The sequence below is a fragment of the Dama dama genome, chromosome 1 (genome assembly GCF_033118175.1).
Source record: "Dama dama isolate Ldn47 chromosome 1, ASM3311817v1, whole genome shotgun sequence".
Classification (NCBI taxonomy): domain Eukaryota; kingdom Metazoa; phylum Chordata; class Mammalia; order Artiodactyla; family Cervidae; genus Dama; species Dama dama.
In genome coordinates this window covers 23,392,254-23,415,615 of record NC_083681.1, presented here as the reverse complement: position 1 = coordinate 23,415,615, position 23,362 = coordinate 23,392,254, and the positions used below count along the sequence as shown (strand labels likewise).

Here is a 23,362-nt window from a genome sequence, read left to right as displayed (position 1 = left end):
TCATTGACAAAGCACTACTATTCAGGCACCACCCCCTTCTGAAACCTTTAACCAGCCCCCAGACAGAATTAACCACCTCTTCCTAAATCCTTAATACACATCTGAATCTCCTACAAGATTGTAAGCATGTTAAGGGGACCTCATGTTCAACCTCCAGCATGAACACAGCCTTCTAGCCAGCTCCCCTTCCACAGTTTGCCTCAGTTGTGGAGTAAGGTCCTCAGTGAGTGAAACGCACCCACTCCCATTTAATCTATGTTGCTAGATGAAACCATCATGCCTTACACACATCCCTTAGACCAGACTAACTGCATACAGTATATAATCTGAATATAAAGGCTGGCATTCACAGAACACCATAATCTGGACCTAATTTTAATTCCTACTACTTAGTCTCCTCATACCAAACTACTTATACTCGGTACATTTCTACCTATTACATGAATGTCTTTTTTGTGTTACAGTACTTTGTGTCTAACTTACCTATCTGCTAAACTCAGAAAGAAATGAAAGGAAATTCAGTCCTGCTTCAGAGCTATATATGCAACAGACACTCAGTTCTATTGAATAAAACTAAGAACAAGTAAGACATAAAAGAGTAGAATAAACTTTTATTATGCAGCATTTTATTTTTAAAAAAAAATAACCTTCATGGAATACATTTTCACATTAGAAGTTCCCAGTGGGAAAACAACAACTTATCACTAATAATTTTATATTTGTGGACAGATTATTTTAGGACAAGGAAAATAAACACATTTGAGGATTAAGTCTTGGTTTAGAATCTGTAACAATTTGAAACATCTATAAAGGGAACTCTTCCCTAAATGGAACTTCTCTACATTGAGAAACTCTCCAGGCTCTTCTTCCTAGGATTTAGAAATCAGTAATGTGAAATATCAGCATTTCTAATTTTCAAATTTCCCTAAGACATGTAACCCTCAGTAACTGTTATCAACTGAACAGAGGGGGAGGTTTACAAAAACTAAACACTGCCTAATTTTCTGCAGTCTTTACTTATGAATTAAGTCTTTCCCTTTCTCCATCATCCTAGGACAAAGATAGACGTTTGATTAGATATCCAGAGTAATAAAGCTGAATTCCCTTTTAAGAGTTTGATAAATTAAAAGGCAAAAAAAGCTCATATATATAGTTCAGTTATACTATGAGACTTGTGAAAAGCTGAGACACTCCATTAGCTCCCCAGAATACAGAATTCAGTCTTATAATTTCTTAAGATACAACTTCTCTTAAATCTTTCTTCAAAGATTAAATTCTAAAAACAATCAGGTGATTAGGAGAAGAGGTTTGTCTCACCAATGTTTTTCCTTCTTATTGTGAGTTGAAATGGCATGACAGAGCAGAGGCAAGGAGGTGTACAATCAATTCTCAAGGTATTAAGTCTAAAAGATCAGAGTTTCCACAGCATAGCTACAGCTTTGCAGATGCCCACGTCATGATAGTTGAAGTAACAGAGCCCAGCAAAGGTGAAAGCCGAGAGCACCAAAAGGCCTGTCTTGGCAGCTTTCTGCGCTGTATCCCCGTGAACATAGTCAGTAACAACTTGTCCAATGCCCCTGAAGGGAAAAAAAAAAAAAATCACAGTACAAATGAAAAGCTGCAAGTGATGTTAGGTTAGAAAGCTATTCAGTTAACTTGGCTGCAAAAAATAATCAGTCAAGGTCAAAATGCAATTCATGGTAACAAGTGCGTGCTAAGTTGCTTTAGTCATGTCCAACTCTTTGCACTCCTATAGACTATAGCCCAGTAGGCTCCTCTGTCCACGGGATTCTCCAGGCAAGAATACCGGAGTGGGCTGCCATTTCCTTCTCCAGGGGATCTTCCCGACCCAGGAATCAAACCCAGGTCTCTTAAGTCTCTTGCATTGGCAGGCAGGTACTTTACCACTTGTGCCACCTCGGAAGCCCATAGTAACAAGAATCATAACCAAAATGAAGGAAACAAATGTTTCCTAACAATATAATAAAGATACCTTCCTATTCTTCAGATTCAATTTCCTAGAGTCATTTATATGAGACAGTAACTAATTCCTCCTCTATTTACAAAAACTTGTTTTTTAAAAAAAAAACAAAACAAGTGGCCTATAGAGTTTTTCATTAATTCAAAAAGAATTTATTAAGCAGACTATTATGTGCTAGAATCAGTTACAGATGTTGAGAATACCACAAATTAAGACAGCATTACTACCCTTATGGAACAAACATTCCAGTGAAGAGAAAGAAAAAGTACATAGGTGCTATGAAGGAATATTTTAGAAAGGATGACTTGAATGCAAGGAACATTCCAAACAAAAGTAACAATGACCTTGGTATCTTTAAGGAACAGTAAAAAGGTTATGTGGCTGAGAACAGGGAAATCAGAAGGCAGGCGCAGATCACATAGGGTATGAAAGTCATAACTAGGAGTCTGAATTTTATTTGAAACACAGTGGGAAACCACAGATGTGCTTTAAGTAGGAAGTGACCTAACTTTACTTTTTTAAAGTAACAGTTCTATTGAGATATAATTACAGTACCATAAAATTAAAATTAATAATTTTGTGGCTTTTGGAATACTCACAGAGTTGTGCAACATCATAACTGTTTAATTGCAGAACATTGTCATCAAAAAAAAACCCTGTACGCTTCAGCCCATTACCCAGTCACTAATTGTTTTCTGGCTCTACAGATTTGCTTATTTGGGACATTTTATATAAACGAAAGCATACAACATGTGGCCTTGTCTTGAGTTTTTTTCACTTAGCATAGTATTTTCACAGTTCAGACATGTAGCATGGATAAGCACTTCAAACCTTTGTATGGTCAAATAATACTCCTTTGTAAACATATATTTTATTTATTTAGCTGTTCATTAATTGACACATCTGGACGATTTTGCCTTTGGGGCTATTATAACAACACTGCTCTGAACATTATGCTACAAGGTTTTGTGTGGATGGGGACATATGCTTTCACTTTCAGTAGGTATACACCTAAAAGTGAAATTGTTGTGTCAGATGGCAACTCTCTATTGTTAACTCATATTATAACTCTTTGTTGTAAAAACTTGTTAGACCTGCCAAACTATTTTCCAAAGTAGCTGCAATGTTTTACATTCCCAGCAGAGATATATGAGGATTCTAACTTCGTGACCCTTGTAATAGTCCATGTTTTTGATTACAGCCATCTGAGTAGGTGTATGGTGGTATCTCAACGTGGTTCTGATTTGCATTTCTCTAATAACAAACACATTTTTTCATGTGCCTTTTGCCATTTCCATATCTTCTTTAGATAAACATTAATTTTACCCTATAAAAAGGTCACTTTGGCTGTATGTGGCGAATGGGCCATGCAGGCAGAAGGGCAACAAGAACAAAAATAGAGAACTAGTTAGGAAGCAACTGAAGCAGCTGAGGCAAGGCTGCTGGCTTAACCTGCCTTATGCTAGGGTGGTGATAGTGAAGATATCATAAAGTGACAATTCAGGCTATGTTTTGAGGAGAGAACTAACAGAAAGAGGTGATGGACTGGTGGCGGGGGTTTAAGACAAAAAATAGTATTTAGAATGACTCCTAGGAAGGCGAGGGTGGGATGTTTCGAGAGAACAGCATGTATATTATCTATAGTGAAACAGATCACCAGCCCAGGTGGGATGCATGAGACAAGTGCTCGGGCCTGGTGCACTGGGAAGACCCAGAGGAATCGGGTGGAGAGGGAGGTGGGAGGGGGGATCGGGATGGGGAATACATGTAACTCCATGGCTGATTCATGTCAATGTATGACAAAACCCACTGCAATGTTGTGAAGTAATTAGCCTCCAACTAATAAAAATAAATGAAAAAAAAAAAAAAACAGAATGACTCCTAGGATTTTTGGTTTGAGCAACAAAACTTAATCGAATTATTGAAGAATAGGAGAGAAGAAGCTTTTGAGGAGAAATTGAGAGACTTGAGGGGAAGAGTGATTTGGGGCAATATTACATTGGGGATGTCTACTAGATATCTAAGTGGACAACTGGAAATACTAAGTCTGCAGTTCAGGAAAAGAGGTCCATCTGAAAAAAAAAAAAAAAAAAAAAGAGGTCTATCTGAACTCACCTGGGGGAAGTGTGTAGATAGAGAAATTTAAGAAAGCCAAGAATGAGCCCAGGGTTCAGACCTTTATTATTCAGAGGTCAGACAAGAGGAGGTGCTGACTGAGGAGACTGAGAAGGTATATAGAGCTGGTAGGGTGGAAGAAAACAAGGAAAGTATGGTATCTAGGAAGCCAAAGAAAAATTACTTAAGGGGAGATCAGTCAATTAAGTTGAATACTGCCGAGTTCAAGTGGAGAACAAAGAATGGACAACTGGATTTGGAAAAATGAAGGTCTTTAGTGATTTTTGTGGAGAATGACTTCAGTTAAATAGTTGGGATAAAAAGCCCAATCAATGCAGGTCTTAAAATACTGGATGCTAAAGAACTAGTTCACAATTACGGACAACTCTTTCAAGTCTTTTCTGTGTATGTGTAAAAAAGAAGAGAGAATTAATAAGGTAACTGGAGAAGTCAATTGCAATTTTTAACATGTATGATTTTAGGACTTCCCTGGTGGTCCAACGGTTAAGACTCCACACTTCCACTATAGGGCACACGGGCTTGATCCCTGGTTAGGGAATTAAGACTACATATGCCACGGAGCACGGTCAAAAAAATAAAAAAAAAGCATGACTTTAGATTTATCTCTTATTCTGATTTTTCATCAATTTAGATTGATCTTCTTCCAAGAAACACACATTAGAGAAATCCTACTGTACTTGTGATCTAGAATGTCATGAGCAACTGGGATCACTTACTGTGAAAGATCTATCTGGTTGAAGGGTAATTCTCCTAACCAATGCTTACTAAGTAAAAAAACTAGGTAAGCAAACAACCCCTTTAATACTATCAAGAAAATGATTCTGACAAATTATTTAACGTCCCTGGGATTTAGTTTCCACAGTGGTTAAATAACAGGGTTGGCTAAGATACTCCTTCAAGTCCTTTCAGTTCTAACAATCCAAAAAACACCTCCCCATCCATGACAGCATATTGTCCTTGCCAAACCACATAAAATGGGCAACTCTCAAAAGCAATGGTAAGTTCAAAAGCCTCTCGATATGAAAAGGAAGACATCTAATAGGCACGTGGATACACAAATTTGGGCATATAAATAGTTTACGTATGTTTTATTGTTCTCTTCAGATCTTCAGTATTTTGAGCAACTTCTCCGTCATATGCAACTGTGAGATAAGCTCACAGCAGATAAACCGCACAGACAAGGTAATATTGAAAGAACTGCTGTACTTGCCAGTGACTGTGAAGAGTGAGGGCTGCGGCCAAAGAGTAGTCCATCGCAGAACAAGGATTCAAATAAGCAGCTGGAATTAGGCCCAGGAGCAAAACACTGACAACCCTCTCACCAGTCCAGTGGAGAGATGCAGCCTTGGAACCAGCTATAGAAAGGAAGGACGAGATTCCTAAGAGTTTCAGTGGAAATACACATCTCAGTATTTGCCACAAACTAACCCAAACTAACAGAACAGCAAACAGTATGCATTTAAGATTTAACTCTGAGCATAAAGTGGGTAAAAGAAAGGAGGTAAATGAGAAAGATGCAATCTCCCTTCTCTGAAGTCTTTCAGCATAGGGTTTCTCAAAGCCTACATATAGTAATAGAGATCCACTCTGCTTACAGGCAAGAAGATGGATGAAATATCTATGCAGAATTACCAACCTTGGACTTCATTGTAATAGACAGATATAGATACCTCAGGTAACACCTGAGGAATTCCTTTAAAACATCAATCTTATTTACACCTAATCTTTCTAAGTAATATTAAAAATCCTCCCAAAAGAAAATTAAGCCTGTCAATTCAAAGAGAAGCACAGTTCTAATGCCAACTTTTAGGATCATGGTTCTTCTGTTTTGTTACTTATAAATAGCCCAATATAGAGAAGGAACATGAAACTTTCTTTTAAACAAGTAAAAATAAAATGGGCTTTAAACATCTCTCTGAAAGCCTCTTTTTTTTGGGGGGTGGGGGGGTTGTTACATACCCCTTTGGGAATGTTTTATTAATGATGGAGTTACTTCCTGGAAAAATGCACATAGGTACACATGTTACAAACTATGTACACAACCTTGAGGACTTTCCTTCAGTCCCATGCACCACAAGTTAAAATCGCTCTACTAAATCTAACTGAACAAAGCAAAGTTCATCAACAAAACCTTTTCAAAGATAAAATAATTCTAAATAGCAGAAAAACTATACTTGCTTAATTATTCATAACTCAGATGTGGCTTTCAAGTGACAGACTTAAGAACCAAAAGTCTTTATAAAATACTGATGTTTCCAGACTTTAAAAATGAAAATAGTTACCTCATTATTCACTTATGGATTTTCTAAGACTTAATAATATCTAAATAGTATTCATCCAAGAAATAACACGATTTTAATAGCAACCTAAATAAAAACAAGCACATTATTATAGCTATAAATATGTAAGATTTTTTAAATTGTCTGCTATTCTAAATTATTTGGATCTGGCTCCTCTCCAATAAATAAAGGTAACTAAACTACATTGAACAAATTCCCCCTACAGAGCTATTTTTTTTTTTTTAAGAAACTTAAAAAATTTTTAAAGACTTAGATCAGAAGGTTCTGTGTAAGTGGAAATGGCATCATTCAACCATGCTAGCATTGTGTGCCCAAAAGTGTAGACTAGGTCTTCACTCGACAGAGCTGGACACAAGAGTTCCCCTCAGAGAGAGCAAGCCCTGCCAAAGGCATGATAATCGGCCCAGACAAAGAGGCACATACCATGGTGGCTGGGTGACAGGTGAATATGCTGTGTTCCACACCATCCTTGGGCAGGTCGGTCCTGGAGAAATGCTGAGACAAGAGCTGGTCTGACCACTGGGGTTCGGAGGAACAGAGCTGAGGAAAGAGACATCAAGGGAATCATAAGCACCTTCCCTGTAATGGGATTGAGACTTTCTAAATGACCAGAGATAAGCTGCTGCTGCTGCTCAGCTGCTTCAGTCATGTCTGACTCTGTGTGACCCTATGGACTGCAGCCCGCCACACTCCTCTGTCCATGGGATTCTCATTGCCATGCCCTCCTCCAGGGGATCTTGCCAACCCAGGGATCGAACCCAGGTCTCCTGCATTGCAGGCCAATTCTTTACCACTGAGCCACCAAGGAAGACCCATAGGTAAGCTACTTAACCCCAAAGAGGGAATAACCATCTAATCTGTAAAATGTGGACAGCATCTACTTCACTGGCTTGCTGTGAGACTAGACTAAGCAGCCATGGAAAGACTGATAAATCAATGAGCACTTCTGCAAAAAGGGCTTCACTCTGACCAATTCTTAAAAATTAATTATGGCTCTTTTATCCTCTCATTCATCTACTCATCCAACAAACTTTTACTACACACAAAATTATGCTCTGCACAACAGCAAGAGAGATAAAGACAAAGTCTTTGTCTTCAAGTAATTCAGCCTAGCTTGGGAAATACCACTTTCTTTTTCAAGATCAATTTCTGTGCTTGCACTCTTGAACTCATCCCTTTCTGTCCTCTTGTAGATCTTGTCTCTTGGTTGAAAACTAGGCAGACCTAAGAACACCCAAGCCTATCAATACCGGCTATGAGATAATGGGCAATTAAGTTAAATAGGCTCTCCAAGCCTCAAAGTCCTCATTTGTAAAATGACAACATTGGTACTTACTTCATAATACTCTGCTAAAAATTAAACAATATATGTAAGATGTTCAGCCTAAGTCCCACAATGTTATAAACACTCAATAAAAGATAATTCTCTCCTGTATCTTTATCCCCTCCTTTCTTCCTACTGACCATTTTCCCTCAACTGATGTAATATACTTAACCCCTCCCTTCATCCTATGTCCTGTAATGCCCATGCAGTCTTCCCCTCCTTTCTTCTCTTTCTAAACATGCTTCTTTAAAGTGTTGTCTAAATCACGTTGACTTCCTCACTTCCCTAAAATTCTTCACGGCCTGCAACTTGTCCTTATCCCCACCAAAGCTGCCTTCATGAATCACCAATGTTCTCATGTGGCCACATCCAACAGTCTTCATCTTACTGGGCCTTTCTGCACCACGAGGCACTGGTGGCCGCTTCTCCCTTCTTTTCTCTGACAGAACTCTCTTCAGCTTCTCCCTTTGATTCTCTGATCATTATATATCAGTCTCCTCCTGCATCTGCTCTTAAATACTCAACCAGGAGTCTATCATCTGCCCTTTGCTCTCCTTGCTGCCTAGGCCCACCCCTAGACATTTTGTCCACTCAACTTCTAGAGCCTTTAGGTTGGTGACACTCAACTCTGTACCGCCAGGCCCGATCTCTCGCCAGAATTCTGGAAGTTTGAGTACCTGCAAGCTCCCTCCCCTGAGGTACCCCACCTGGTCCTCAAACTCACTATGGCAAAAACTAAAATCACCCTTCAACTCGCTTTCTCATTCAAACTTGCCTCTTATTTGCATGTTCCTCATTTTATTTAATGATATCCCAGTCACTCTTCAACCTAAGCCAGAAATCTGGAAATCATGTCAGACTTCCCTTCTAAATTCAGCCAAATACCAAACCATACTGATATAACTCCTTAGCATTTCTTGAGACAATCTTCTCTTACGTATTACTTTCCAAGTTAAGGAGCTCACCATGCCTGCCTAGACTACTACAACAAGTGTCTCAATTCACCTCCTAACTTAGGTCTTAGCTTGTCCCGTCTCCCACAATGGCCATCAATAATATCACACAGTTACCAAGGGGGTAAATCTAACTGCAAATCTATGTCAAATATTTCACCGGCTCCCCTTCACACAAAGAAAAATGCATATTCCACATCAAGACAAATTTTTCTGAGATTTTACTTCAGTTCACTTTTCCAAAACCAACTCATTCCTCACCTTGAGCTTCATGTTCTAATATCCGATTTGTTTTCTCTCACAAAAAGCAGTTTCTATGCCTTTCATCATTGCTTCTGCTCATCCTACTAGCTCTAACTGTAATGCCCTTCTTCCTGTGGCCTTCCTTACCCTCAAGACTCAATCAGGTACAGCTCCTTCAGGAAGTGAGACAGGATAATCCTTCCAAAACACAGAGCTAGTATAGTCTTCTGGACTGGCATACAACTTAGATACTGTGCTGCAGTTTCTGCTTCATGTCATATTATGCTTATATGAGTTTTTCCTGTAAAAATGGAAACTCTTTAAGGGTTGGAACTACGCTTTCTCACATTTTTAACCCATCATACTACAGTACCTTGTATAACACAAATGCCCCCTTAAATGATTATCAAACTGAACTCCAAGGGAAACGACCAATAGGTAAATTGGGGTTTAGACACTGACACTCTTTTCTGATTCAGGGTGGGAACATTCCAAAGACAGGGAATGCGGAGAAAAAGACAACTCGTGAACACAGCCACAGCAGGACTATAACTTTCAGACTACCCCATCATCACGTCAGCCCAGAGCAGGGGAAACATGCACTCGGGTGGACATCTGGACCCGAAGACAACGCTGGTCATGCTGTGCCAAAGGAAAGGAGGGACCTCCTGTTCAAAAGGTCTCACCGACCAGCAGACGAATCCTAACCGCATCCCTTCCCCCGGCTGGAGGCTGTGCTAAGAACCTCCGGCTGCCCTCACCTCGCCCTTCTCTGGCGCCGCAAAGGACACTCAGCCTCCAGAGAGTCGCCATGTCGCTCCTGAAGGTTCAAGGTTAAACAGCAACCCGGAAGCAGTCATACGACAACATCCGCCCGCGATGACGGGAAGAAAACATGGAAAAGGAAAACGCCGCGTGAACCGGAAGTCGGGGTCGGCGGGCCCGCCGCACATGCGCAGGTAACTCTTCGGAAGGTCGGTAACCGGACACAGAAGATGGCGGAGCTGGGTGAGGCGGACGAAGCCGAGTTGCAACGCCTGGTGGCGGCCGAACAGCAGAAAGCGCAGTTCACTGCACAGGTGCGGGGACAGGGACTAGTGTGAAGAGAAAGGAGGATGAAGTACAAGTCCCGGGCACTCGCGGAGCTCTGAACGCTGGCGGCGCGGGGCGGCCGCCAGCCACTCCGTGCTTGCTGCGCGTGGTTCTGCTCACTAAAGAAACGAGTCACTTCTGCCGCTGGTGACCTGCAGTGCTCAGGTGCCCTGTGAGCCTAGCGTAGGGGAAAGAGAAGGTGTAAAGCGAAGCAAAAAGGTTCGGGCGACGCAAGTACACGGAAGCCTAGTTTGGTGGCGAGCTCTCTAGCCTGACATTGGGAGGACCCAGCTTCTCATACTACTCTCTCCCCTACAGGCCACGTGCCCCTAAACACAACACCCATCCACCGTTAGGTCTTGGTTTCACAGTCGCCTGCTGTCTCACAGGATGTCGAGGATGATGTGCAATAATGTATTTGAAAACGATAGAGTAGTAGAGCATTATTGGATGAAAGTGGGCCCTGAAGTAGTCAGTCTAAACTATTAGGTTAGAACAAGAGCTTCGGAGCATGGTTCCAGCCCCGGCGTTGACCTTTACTAACTGTATGATTTTGGACTTGTTACTTACCGTGCCTCTTAAATGGAGGTGACAGTCATTCTTTAGGACCTCAAAAAGAATTGACGTACTACTTAGTACCGCAGCCTCCCGAAATAGTTAAGCCCTTGGTAAATGGTTACTCCCCGCGGGGAGTGGAGTTGGTGGGAAGGGGAGGGCTCGCGGAAGATAAGTGGCAAGAACCCTGGTTGGAAATCTTTGGATCCTGAACATTTTGAAAGCCCATACATTTTCTGTGAGCATTTTTCTGTAGATTGGGCCCATAACCTTCATTGGATTTTCAGCATATGTCCCTGACCCCTAAAAGGTTAACTTCTTAAGAACTGCTAAGGAATAGGCTTAGAATGAGATGCGTGCAATGGTTTGGGGGAATTAATTGGTACCATAGCTTTCCCAGCTTACACTGGTGTTAGCTTGGAAATAAAGAACGTTATCAATTCTACCTGCAGTTTTACAGTCTGATTAAGGACGTGACACAGAAAATAATGGTGCTGTCAATGAGGTGATGATAAACTGGAAAAACCTTTAGGGAGGAGTATTGAGGGCCAAGTTAAGTATGCTGTATGTGAACCTACCTCATTGAAACACATTGGTTGGGTGTTAAATAAGGGAGTGCCCTGAGTGACTGACAAAGAAACATATATTAGGCCCAGCACTGGGGTGACTTGATCAAAGGTGCCTATTTTTCAGTTACTGAGGAGAAAAATAGACAAGGAAAGGATGAAAGTATTGTTGAAGGGTAGGAATGAGGAGTTGGGACTGTATTGGTGACAAATCAGGAAGTGAGGAAAGAGTCAAAGAATGGTTTAGTCAGGTGACAGAAAATGAGAAAAATGGGAAGGAAATTCAGAGATAAAGCCTGTCGCCAGACCTCAAGTAGTTATTTTTTTTCTTTCCTCTTAGGTGCATCACTTCATGGAGCTATGTTGGGATAAATGTGTGGAGAAGCCAGGGAATCGCTTAGACTCTCGCACTGAAAATTGTCTCTCTAGCTGTGTGGACCGCTTCATTGACACTACTCTTGCTATCACCAGTCGGTTTGCCCAGATTGTACAGAAAGGAGGGCAGTAAGCCATCCCCTGGAAGAATGACACAAGCAGCAAAGGACTTACTAAGCAGACTGAAGGGCCAGTGGGGGAAGGTTGTCAACCCTCTGTCAGGTTAACTTCAGGCTGTTACCAAGCCTGTTGGTGCTAAAAAGTAACAGATCAAATGTTCAAAAAGTGAAATTTATTTATTGGGAATTCAGAAATTCCATCTTGTATCACAACAATTTATTCAATAAATGTGAATTCTCCAACTCTTTTTTAAATCCCATTTTGGGATTTAATATATAGATCTCTGATTGGTAGGAACATTAGAAATAAGTATGTTCCAAGGCCACTAGTCGTGCAAATGAGAGATCTTAGGTTTTGAAGAGCCATCCTAAGCCATATTTAAGGGGGTGGGAAGAACCAGCAAAAGCCTTAGCCTTAAAGCATCAAAGAGAATTTGGGGTTGAGAAAGGTGAAGAACAGAAAACAGCTTTATTGCTTATACATGACCAGGAAAAGGTAAACATGGCAAAAAACAAAACAGGCAAGATGTGTGTTCACTGGGAAAGAGGCCTGTGAGTATGAGAGGAAGAGAAAGTCAAGACCCAAACAGAATCAACTTCCTGGAGAAGCCTTGTTCCACTGGCCCATCTTCCTGAGTCTGTGCTTAGAATCAAAACTTTCAGAGCACAGAAACAATGCTTAAGAAAAAAACCCAGGAGCTGAAAAACTCCTTCCCACAAAGATTTCACTTGCTCCAAGAAGAAAACAATTGCTTTAGGTTAAGAGGTAGTAATTATAGACTGTTTTTCCCTACTTGGGCCCTTAATTTCAATGTTAAAAATATGCACCATGGAACATCAGCAGTTGAGTACCAAAGTACTAATATTTCAAATAAATATCCCAAAAGGTAGCACCTGCTTAGAGTCAAGGGCTAGGGAACCTCTGGCCAACTGTTTATGACTAAGCATTTTATTAGAAATTTGTTCTGTAAAGAGAACAATTTAATAGTTCAGAGCTATGAAAAATTACCACCTCATGGAATGTTGTCATAGTCTATTGCTGGTGTCATACACTGTCAGGCTACCATGAAGTATTTCTGTATTAGACATGGGGAAAGTAAGGCCAGGGAGGTTGACTTACCTGCTCCAAACCTCATAACCAATTAATGGCAGAACCAAGACCAAAAGTCTGAGCTTTCAAGATTTTTACTCAGCCCATGAAGTGACAGCCAGGAAAAAACAATGTCACTTGATCTGCCATAGTAAATATAATTCAGTTGTGTTCTGCCAGCTTTCTTCCAGCGAGTTTGGTTTCTTAAGAATTAATGTAGTAGGATCACCGTATATAGCAAAGGGAAATAACAAGATCTCTGCTTGGTGCTTTAATCCAAAGGCAGACTAGGAAGAAATGGATATGTCCCTGAGAAGCCTACTTCATTTTGGAATTGATTCAACCTAGTTTCAAGGGAAATCTACAAGTTCATTTACTAAGAAATGCACAAGGAAGACAACATTTAAATGGTTGTTGCTGCCCTGAATCCTTTTCAGCACACGATGAGATAGCATGACTGATGCCTAATTCTTCATTTGGTTGAGGACTTACCAAGACAACTGAAGAAATAATTTTGAATACAAGTGCATTTAGGTAATAAACAGTGGAACTGGAAAACCTTTTACTATCCAATTATCCATGTTTAGGGGTATACTGAGTATAGCCACAGACCCTGTCCAGCAGGGAAATTTGACAAAACCCCCTAGTTTCTACCAATAACAGCTCTCTAAGGATGTTATCATGAATTAAAAATGTTCTTATGCTCATTTCCTTATTACGTAAATTGGACCACATCTGATGGGGCCAAAATACAGAAAAGATCCAAGCACCAAGGCTAAAGACAAAGTCAAGTTGTGGCACCTATTATATAATAGACAAGAGCAACACGATATTCCCTCATCATACCATTCTATATAGTACTAGCTCAATCCATCTCTTGACCCCAGCCCTTGCTTTCCCCAAATTCAACACTGCAACTGGTATACCCAGGTCTTTACTGGATTGTTTTCTGGGTCCTTTAATTTGCTGCATATGCACTCTACCCTAAATGTGATTAATCACAAAAAATAATCTCTTCAAGAAACCTTCGTAACAAAATAACAGATTCCCTATTAACAATAAGAGGATCAAGTTTAACAGGCCAAAATAGACAAGACGTCTATCAGAACACATATAGATAGCACAGGACAGCTCTAACCTCAGGCCCTGTGCTGAGCAGTAGCGTCACTGGCAAACCCCAAGGTGTAAGAACTGTAAATATCCAGAGTCATGCAGAAAACAAGAATGCTTCTTTCTCATTTAGTCATCCTCTGAACTCTCAGCAGACCTTTCATCTGTAGCCACTTTCCAATTTGTGCGTTTGTTTGTCCTCTCCTGTGTTTCATTGTTAACTACAGGGATATGAGCTTTTTTCTCTCTCTTTTTCCTTTTGGTTTTCTTAGTGTCTCTTTCCTCACTTTCCTCAGAACTGCTGGATGCAGAATCATCTGATGGGGAAGTGTCACTTTCTGCCTCTAAGAATAAAGGAGATTTCTTGAGAGACTTTTTCCTGGATTTTTTCTTGCGTTTATGTGGTTGCTTCCTTTTCCTGGTACCTTTAGAAGCCCCAGTTTCTTCTGAGAACTCGCTTGAGGAATCTGCTGTTATATCTGTGGCTTCCTTTTTGCTCTTCTTCTGTTTTTTGTGTGACTTTTTTTTCTGCTTTTTTTTGTGGGACTTCTTTGACTTCTTGTGTTTGTGAGATTCATGGGTAGATGATTTTACCTGGGGAGATGTTTTTTTCCCATTGGTAATATCTTGCTGATCACTACTAATAAAAAAGAAAAACTGCTTTACTGTAGAAAATATAAAGTGTATTTATATAATTTTTATATTCTGCTTTCTAGATGGGAAGTTGGGGTTAACATCTGAATTTTAAATCAAAGCTTTGATACAGGCTTACCATGAGACTATCACTGAGTTTTGTTTCCTCATTTTTAAAATGAAGATAAAAATTCTTCTCTGCCATACTGAGTTACTGTATAGGAACACTGTATATAAAACCTACATGCTATAGATATGCCAAATGTCAGTCAGTCCTCTCCCAACTAAACTGCCTATTATTTCTCTGGTTACATTTTTAATGGCAAATGTTATATACTTCGTAATAAATTATGAACTTCATTTATAATTTAGACTTCGTACTAATCTTAGTTTCTATCTTTTTTCCAGTAAGCCTACTTGCCTTACCTGTCTGTTTCAAATTCTTCAGGGTATAATTCTTTATATCCACTGTGGCCCCATCTGTAAGATAACGTTTTATTACACATATTACTAAAGCAATGCATACATTTCTTAAAACTAAGACAAATTAGACTTACAAGTGTATACATACACAGACACACACAGAACAAAAAAAAGATATGGAAGAGCCAACACCACATTTATAGATCAGTAACTTGGTTACATTTTCCATAGTATATACTCTCATTTCAGAAATAAAGGATTCCTTTATCCATTTGTAAGAAAACGTGCCATTCTCTTCCTTAAAACATTGAGGAACTCTTAATACGCTGCTCTTCAGCTGTGAAATATGTCTCCAAAAGCACTTCATAACATAATGCTGTCTACCTTGGGACAATTTTTTTAAATAAGTTAATTGAGGTATAATTCGTATACCATAAAATTCACCCATTTACAGTGTACGATTCAGTGGCTTTTAGCATATTCAGAGTTGTGCAACTCTTGAATCACCACTACGATTTTAGAATATTTTCATCACCCCATAAAAAAACAATCCATCAGCAGTTACTCCATTCCTCCATCTCCTACAGCCCATGGCAACCACTAATCTACTTTCTATCCCTATAGAATCATATAATAAGTGGCCTTTTGTGTCTGACTTTTCTCACCTAGCATAAGGTTTTCAAGGTTCATCCATGTTCTAGCAGGTAACAGTACTTTATTCCATTTACTGTAAAAAACATTCCATTACCATTCCATATACCACATCTTGTTTAGCCATTCATTAACTGACAGACATTTGGGTTTCCACTTTTTTGGCTATTATGAGTATGCTATGAACATTTCTGTAATAAGCTTTTGCGGGGATAATTTTTAAAAGTACACATTCTCAGGCCATATATCACTAATGGTCACAAGAATTTAGTTACAGACCTGTCTGGCATGTTAGCTTCATAATCATATAACTTCTTGTTCCAGGATTTAGCCTTAAGAAAACCATCATCCAGTGCTCCACAAATTTCATTCTTTGGCCTCCAGTAATCTCTTTGACTTTCTTCATCAAAACCATCACTGCGCATCCGGCTATAAGAGAAAAGAGAAGAACTTTTAGGTACAGAAGCAATCTGTAAGGTTACTTTATGGAATATCATGCACAAAACTCACTGAACAAGCTAAAAGGAGACCAAAACAACCTAATACTTTTTTTTATAACCTGGTACTTAATGTTAAAAATATACATCTTTTTAACATTATGTCCTCTCTTAATTTGTACAGTTATTCAATGAAAATATGATCATCACTACCCCTCCTACTGCAAAGTACAAACAAAATAACTTTTGGGACTGGGGCATGTTATACTTCACTCACTGATTCTGAAGGAAGCAGACCAATAATCACAGCTGGGGCCACCTCCAACTGCCCCAGTGATTTTGAGATACACTCCCTTCCCTAACACCAGCTCCTACTGTAATTAGATCACAGTAACAGTGGTAGCAAGGTGTAACCCATGAATATGTTGGAGTAGAAAAACAGTTATGAACTACTTATCTAGCCTGTGCCTACAAAATCCCACTAACAAGTCACTAAGCCAGCTAAGAGGTTATCAAAAATGTTTAAGGGCCTCCTACATGCCTATGAGGCACGGTTGCAGCTGCAGTACTATAATGGGAAATGAGCAATCAAAAAAACTGCCCCTAAAGAAATTATGTTTTAAAGACTTATTCATCATGACAGGCATTAACAGTCCACTCCAAAAGAACAGTATTTTGTTCTGGGATGTTACTAGGAATTGAATAACCAACACAAAACAAATCATCATCTGCACTAAGTACTTCCAAATTCTCAAAGAACCATCCTCAGAGAGAAAACAGACTGAAATGGTATTTATTTTTATGTTGAGACCCTGCCATGTTTACCCTGAATACTTTCTTGGGGAAAGCTATTCACACAGAGTCAGTCACTCCAAAGTCCACACACTCAGCAGGCACACTCCTTAAATATCTCACTATTATTAACTATGTCCCTGAATGGCTTTAGAAATCAGCATTGCTAACTTCATAGTCATTTTTCATACAACAGCTCTACAGCAATAGGCATATGAGGCCCAGGAGATGTTCCCAACATTCTGACATTCCTATACCTCCACAGGTAAGACAACTAAGCCTACATAATCCTTCATACTCACAGTCAAATTATTAAGAAGGTAATGTGAAAGGCTGTGTGACAAGACAGTGAGTAGATAAGGTAAAGAAAAGGCAGAGAGAGGATGAAAGACTAATAAGGGAAAGGTGTGAATGATCAGCTAAGTGACCATAAGATACCTATAGAAAATCTTAAGTCAAAAGCCATCAGGTAAGGTCAGAATCCATAGAATCCTTAACATTTACAATTGTTCAAGGCAGAATTTTTAAGTTCTCCATTCCAAATAAGTACAAAGAGTGGGGCTATCTGCATCATAGCCAATACCTGTATGCTTGAGTCAAGATTTATGAAAAAGGAAAGTCTTAAAAGACTCACAGAACTGAATTCATCTATCTTTAGCACACCATCATGTTTTTAAAGAAAAGTTGATGATTCTGAATGAGATGAGAATATTTTGGTTCTCAGAGGTGCAACTTCACCTTGAACTGCTGGGTAACATTTTCCTTTTGGTCCCCCGGTAAGCATCATCCATCTGTTTTTCCAGTTCTCTTATTTTCCACATATCTGATTCCTCCTGTATCTGGATTTTTAAAAAAATGAAAAGAAAGGGGAAAAAAAATAAGTTACTAGAACTTCCCTGGTGGCACTGTGGATAAGAATCCACATGCCAATGAAGAGGACACAGGTTCGATCCCTAGTCTGGAAAGATTTCACATGCCGCGCAGCAACTGAGCCCTTGTGCCACAACTACTGAGCCCGCGTGCTGTGCACCCAGACCCTGTGCTCTCCAACAAAAGAGACTACCAAAGTGAGAAGTCCATACAGTGAGTAGTCCCTGTATAGGCAATAAAGACCAAGTTCAGCCAATAAATAAAATTATTTTTTAAAAATAAGTTAATAAAAATAACACTTTACATCACAGAATAGTAACTGAAAATAAAGTCTGCACTAGTTATTGGATTACAAACTGTGTTTTGATCAGGAACCTGGGAAACAAATTCTGGTTGCTCTAGAGTGCTTAAACAATCCAACCCAGTAAAACTCAATTATGTAGAATTCTGCAGCAACAAAAGAGCTTTTTAACCCCTGCATAGATACACTCATCACCTTATTAACCAAGTAAAAATGATAATCCCTTATGTTTCTAAAATGCTTTATGATTTTAATTGTATAATCTCTATTGAATTTTAAGCAATCTTAACAATGAAAGCAAAAAAAAAAAAAAAGGTACTATTACTACATTTTACTGAGAAGAAACAAAAGCTCATAGATTTTTACCAAAGTCAAAAAGCTAATAAAGACTGGTCTTTCAACTTTCTAGGCTACGTCTCTTTTCACAACATAGTAATTTTTGTTAAAAACAAAGCAAAACAAAACAAATGGCATGAGAACTGTTAGAGAATTTCCTGAAAAGCAGAGTACAGCTGCACAAAGAACAATCAGCTATTTCTAAGCCCTCCTGTAATATTGTTAAGTTTGCCCTCGATTTACCTTTTTAATCACTGCTTTCAAATATAAGCTTACCATCCAACTAGGGGAGGTTTAAAGCAATTGCAGAGGCTGCTTATGTAACAGTTACACCCTCACTCACAATCAAAATATCAGGGGATATGACAGTAATAACATCTGCAATCTAACTAGGAGTTGAATTTTTTCATACTGTTCAAGAGAACATATTGGTCAGAGCAAACACCCTCTTCCAACAACACAAAAGACAGCTCTACACATGGACATCACCAAATGGTCAATACCGAAATCAGATTGATTATATTCTTTGCAGCCAACAATGGAGAAGCTCTATACAGTCAGAAAAAACAAGACCAGGAGCTGACTGTGGCTCAGATCATGAACTCCTTATTGCCAAATTCAGACTTAGAGAAAGTAGGGAAAACCACTAGGCCATTCAGGTATGACCTAAATCAAATTCCCTTACACCTATACAGCGGAAGTGACAAATAGATTCAAGGGATTAGATCTAATAGACAGAATGCCTGAAGAACTATGGATGGAGGTTCCTAACATTGTATAAGAGGTGATAATCAAAACCAACCCCAAGAAGAAGAAATGCAAAAAGGTAAAATGGTTGTCTGAGGAGGCCTTACAAATAGCTGAGAAAAGAAGAGAAACAAAAGGCAAACGAAAAAAGGAGAGATATATCCATCTGAGTGCAGACTTCCAAAGAATAGCAAGGAGAGTTAAGAAAGCCTTTCGCCGTGATCAATGCAAAGAAATAGAGGAAAACAACGGAATAGGAAAAACTAGAGATCTCTTCAAGAAAATCAGAGATACCAAGGGAACATTTCATGCAAAGATGAATCCAATAAAGGACAGAAACGGTATGGACCTAACAGAAGCAGAAGATATTAAGAAGAGGTGGCAAGAATACACAGAAGAACTAAACAAAAAAGATCTTCATGACCCAGATAACCACGATGGTGTGATCACTCACCTAGAGCCAGACATCCTCGAATGTGAAGTCAAGTGGGCCTTCACTATGAACAAAGCTAGAGGAGGTGACGGAATTCCAACTGAGCTATTTCAAGTCCTAAAAGATGATGTTGTGAAAGTGCTGCACTCAATATGCCAGCAAATTTGGAAAACTCAGCAGTGGCCACAGGACTGGAAAAGATCATTTTCATTCCAATCCCCAAGAAAGGAAATGCCAAAGAATGCTCAAACTACTGCACAATTGCACTCATCTCACAGGCTAGCAAAAGTAATGCTCAAAATTCTCTAAGCTAGACTTCAACAGTGTGTGAACCAAAGCTTCCAGATGTTCAAACTAGATTTAGAAAAGGCAGAAGAACCAGAGATCAAATTGCCAACATCTTTTGGATCACAGAAAAAGCTAGAGAATTCCAGAAGAACATCTATTTCTGCTTCATTACTACTCTAAAGCCTTTGTGTGGATCATAACAAACTGTGGAAAATTCTTAAAGAGATGCGGATACCAGACCACCCTACCTGCCTCCTGAGAAATCTGTCTGCAGGTCAAGAACCAACAGTTAGAATCAGACATGAAACAAAATACTGGTTCCAAATTGGGAAAGGAGTACTTCAAGGCTATGTATTGTCACTATGCTTATTATTTTTATGCAGAGTACATCATATGAAATGCCAAGCTGGATAAAGCACAAGCTGGAATCAAGACTGCAGGGAGAAATATCAATAACCTCAGATACACAGATGACACCACCCTTATGGGAGAAAAGTAAAGAGGAACTAAAGAGCCTCTTGATGAAAGTCAAAGGGGAGAGTGAAAAAGTTGGCTTAAAACTTAACATTCAAAAAACAAAGATCATAGCATCTGGTCCCATCACTTCACGGCAAATAGATGGGGAAACAGTGGAAACAGTGGCTGACTTTATTTTTTTGTGCTCCAAAATCACTGCAGATGGTGACAGCAGCCATGAAACTAAAAGATGCTTGCTCCTTGGAAGAAAAGTTAAGACAAACCTAGACAGCATATTTAAAAGTAGAGACATTACTTTACCAACAAAGGTCTGTCTAGTCAAAGCTATGGTTTTTCCAGTGGTCATGTATGGATGTGAGAGTTGGACCATAAAGAAACCTGAGCACCAAAGAATTGATGTTTTTGAACTGTGGTGTTGGAGAAGACTCTTGTGAGTCCCTTGGACTGCAAGGAGATCAAACCAGTCAATCCTAAAGGATATCAGTCCTGACTGTTCATTGGAAGGACTGATGCTGAAGCTCCAATACTGTGGCCACCTGATGCAAAGAGTTGATTCACTGGAAAAGACCCTGATGCTGGGAAAAACTGAAGGCAGGAAGAGAAGGGGATGACAGAGGATGAGATGACTGGATGGCATCACCAACTCAATGGACATGAGTTTCAGCAAGTTCCAGGAGTTGGTGATAGACATGGAATCCTGGCATGATGCCATCCATGGGGTCGCAGAGTTGGGACACAACTGAGAAACTGAACTGATATAGGAGTTGTACACAGTTCACCAAAGACAACTAAAGTTTTGACCTCATCTGCTCTCATGAACTCTATCACTTCTTGCATCAGTAACCCTCAAACCTTTATATCCAGCCTCAATTTTTCTCCTTTCCTCCAAGTCTAAGTTGCCAACTGTCTGGATATCCTATAAGCACCTTACCATCAACATGTTCAAAACCAAATTAATTACCTTTCCCATCATATCTCTTATTTTATTCCCTATCTCAATTAATTGCATCGTCATCATCATCATTCACCCAGTCACACAAGGTGGTTATATTTGATTCAAAAATTATTACTATCATCCAATCAATCATCAAGTTCCATGAACTCTATTCCCTAAATTCTTCATCTTCATCCCTACTGTCACTGTTTTCATGTGAATCCCTCATCATCTCTCACCTGAAATACTGCAACTGTCTCCTAACTGGCCTCTCTACTATTTCAACCCATCTGATCTATACCCTCCCCAGCTAACAAATCATCTTTCTAAAATATAAATACAGTCATCTCAAACCTTAAAAATATTTAATGGTTTCTTTATTGCCCACAGGAAAAAATCTCCAAGCATCATAATCCAACTCTAATTCACCACTCAAGCCTCATCTTCTGCCATTACCTCCCAAATTCTCTACTTTATGGATGCATACAATTTCTTGCCCTAAGTGCTTCATGCTCCTTACTATATGCTACTACATGATGTTCCCTCTGTGCTAAATGATCTTTGACATCTGATAAACTTGAACTTGTTCATCAAGAACTAGTTCAAATATCAGCAGTTCAAATACCATCCATTCTGTGAAGCCTTTCCCAATTTCCCAAGGCAGATTTCATTATTCCTTCCTCAGTGGATGAAAGCACTTTGTGTATGTCTACATTATAATACTTACCAAATTATATTCTAACTATCTATTTTATTTATCTTTGTCTCTTCCAACTGTACCAAAATAACTCCAAGCACACTGTTTGCCCTCCTTAAGCATGAAGAATAACTAAGGTGTATCTCTAACCTTATTGTGAGCATCTGTGTGCCGGATGACATTTCTCAGGAGGACTTTCCCCAAAGGAACTCGGGACATTCTTCAACCTGAAACAAATCAAGTAACATTTAATAATTTAATGTTATCTTTTATCACTATACTATAATGAAGCATGAGATAAAGAAAAGATCACTGAACTAGAAGTCAGTGGTCCTGAGGAATAGTTTTTCCTTCACCATTAAAAGGGGGAAACACCGGTCCACACTAATGTGAGGATGAAAAGAAATAATGTACATTGGGGTTCTTTGAAACTGCACCAAATTCAGTGCTTTCAAAAGCACCATTTTATTTAATCCTTAAAATAACTGTTTTATGAGGCAAGTACCTTCATTTCTTTCCTGTAGATGACATTCCCTTAAAGCCATACCTTGCCCCAAGCCACACAGTCCACGGCAAACAAAGTTCAGATTAGAAATCAATTCCCGAATCCCCAAATTAGTTTGCAGTTAAACACCTAGATTAAAGAGCGTCAGGGACACAAATGTCAACAGTAACAAAAACTGACGCCTAAAAACATCAACTGCAGAGATGCCCTACACTGCTTCATTCAAGGGAATTTTACGTTCCATTTTGTCCAGAAGCCTCCAAAAAATAAATGACAGAGATATTCACGTGTGTAGCTATCAGGGGCTTTGGGCAACCACCCCACCGCTCACTCACCCCTCGATCCTGAGGAAATCAGGCATCTTGTTAGTGTGAGACGAAGAACCACTCCATTACAAGATCTCCTCCGACCCAGGAAGCCAAGGAGTCAGGGCTCAAAGGCAGCTCTGCAGCTTCACCCGAGTCCTTCGTGAAAACGCAGCCTTCCCACCGGTTATTCCGCCCTCACCCGTGGCCCAGGTCACGGCCGCCGTCCCCTCAGCCCAGGCCGACAGGCAGATTTCTCTCCGGACTGAGGCCGGGGGTTGCTCCGGCGCGGAATCCGGGCGGCCGGGTTGGCTGGGGCATTCCCCGCTCACGTTCCTCTGGGACGATCCCGGGGGTTGGGTTTCACTCCCCAAAAAGGGATAAGGACGCTTTGGACGGGTACGACCCTCGACTGGGCCCCAAGATGTATCTAGAGTGACTGAAGGGGGGTTGGGGGGGAGGCTTCCAAGTGGCAGAGAAACTACCCCTATCTTCGTCACCGGGACCCTTGCCCCCCAGCGGCCACGGAGCTCCTGCTAACCTTCCTTCCAAACACCCTCCCCACACAAACACACACAAACACACCCATACCGTGCGCCGCAGCCTCGCGTGGCGGGGTTGGGGGGGAGGAAGCTCTCTAGGAGAAGAGAGAGAGCTGACTTCCCTTCCAGGCCGGAAGTGGTGCTCAT

The 23,362-nt window shown here is 40.0% G+C and overlaps 3 protein-coding genes across 5 annotated transcripts; 1 reads left to right on the top strand and 2 right to left on the bottom strand.

Annotated features, from left to right (window-relative positions):
• Positions 1-591: 591 nt before the first annotated feature.
• Positions 592-9,851, bottom strand: SDHD (succinate dehydrogenase complex subunit D). Its single transcript, XM_061144742.1, has 4 exons — positions 9,699-9,851; positions 6,841-6,957; positions 5,328-5,472; positions 592-1,577 (listed from the first exon to the last, which is right to left on the bottom strand). Exons 1-4 carry the CDS (start codon positions 9,748-9,750, stop codon positions 1,412-1,414), a joined length of 480 nt encoding a protein of 159 aa, XP_061000725.1. The 5' UTR covers positions 9,751-9,851; the 3' UTR covers positions 592-1,411.
• A 28-nt stretch (positions 9,852-9,879) lies between these two features.
• Positions 9,880-11,892, top strand: TIMM8B (translocase of inner mitochondrial membrane 8 homolog B). Its single transcript, XM_061144753.1, has 2 exons — positions 9,880-10,016; positions 11,491-11,892. The coding sequence occupies exons 1-2, from the start codon at positions 9,933-9,935 to the stop codon at positions 11,656-11,658; spliced, it is 252 nt and encodes an 83-aa protein (XP_061000736.1). The 5' UTR covers positions 9,880-9,932; the 3' UTR covers positions 11,659-11,892.
• A 202-nt stretch (positions 11,893-12,094) lies between these two features.
• NKAPD1 (NKAP domain containing 1) lies at positions 12,095-23,349 on the bottom strand. 3 transcript variants are annotated; one of them, XM_061144721.1, is made up of 6 exons: positions 23,265-23,349; positions 22,014-22,090; positions 17,519-17,619; positions 15,831-15,980; positions 14,904-14,957; positions 12,095-14,484 (listed from the first exon to the last, which is right to left on the bottom strand). In XM_061144721.1, exons 2-6 carry the CDS (start codon positions 22,080-22,082, stop codon positions 13,974-13,976), a joined length of 885 nt encoding a protein of 294 aa, XP_061000704.1. In that variant the 5' UTR covers positions 22,083-22,090; positions 23,265-23,349; the 3' UTR covers positions 12,095-13,973. The 3 variants fall into 3 exon arrangements, with proteins under 3 accessions (XP_061000704.1, XP_061000695.1, XP_061000711.1); XM_061144712.1 differs by having other exon boundaries at positions 22,704-23,287; XM_061144728.1 differs by having other exon boundaries at positions 12,095-14,481; positions 22,704-23,287.
• Positions 23,350-23,362: the final 13 nt, after the last annotated feature.

Bases quoted from the DNA above. Each gene is read 5' to 3' on its own strand.
- NKAPD1 (XM_061144721.1), bottom strand. From the start codon at position 22,082: ATGTCCCGAGTTCCTTTGGGGAAAGTCCTCCTGAGAAATGTCATCCGG. The intron at 17,620-22,013 runs GTTAGAGATACA...TTAAAAATCCAG, and splicing joins ACACAGATGCTCACAATAAG to ATACAGGAGGAATCAGATAT. The intron at 14,485-14,903 runs GTAAGGCAAGTA...CTTTTTTATTAG, and splicing joins GAAGAATTTGAAACAGACAG to TAGTGATCAGCAAGATATTA.
- TIMM8B (XM_061144753.1), top strand. From the start codon at position 9,933: ATGGCGGAGCTGGGTGAGGCGGACGAAGCCGAGTTGCAACGCCTGGTG. The intron at 10,017-11,490 runs GTGCGGGGACAG...CTTTCCTCTTAG, and splicing joins AAGCGCAGTTCACTGCACAG to GTGCATCACTTCATGGAGCT.
- SDHD (XM_061144742.1), bottom strand. From the start codon at position 9,750: ATGGCGACTCTCTGGAGGCTGAGTGTCCTTTGCGGCGCCAGAGAAGGG. The intron at 6,958-9,698 runs GTGAGGGCAGCC...CTCTTTCCTCAG, and splicing joins CGGCGCCAGAGAAGGGCGAG to CTCTGTTCCTCCGAACCCCA. The intron at 1,578-5,327 runs GCAAGTACAGCA...TTTTCCCTTCAG, and splicing joins CTCACTCTTCACAGTCACTG to GGGCATTGGACAAGTTGTTA.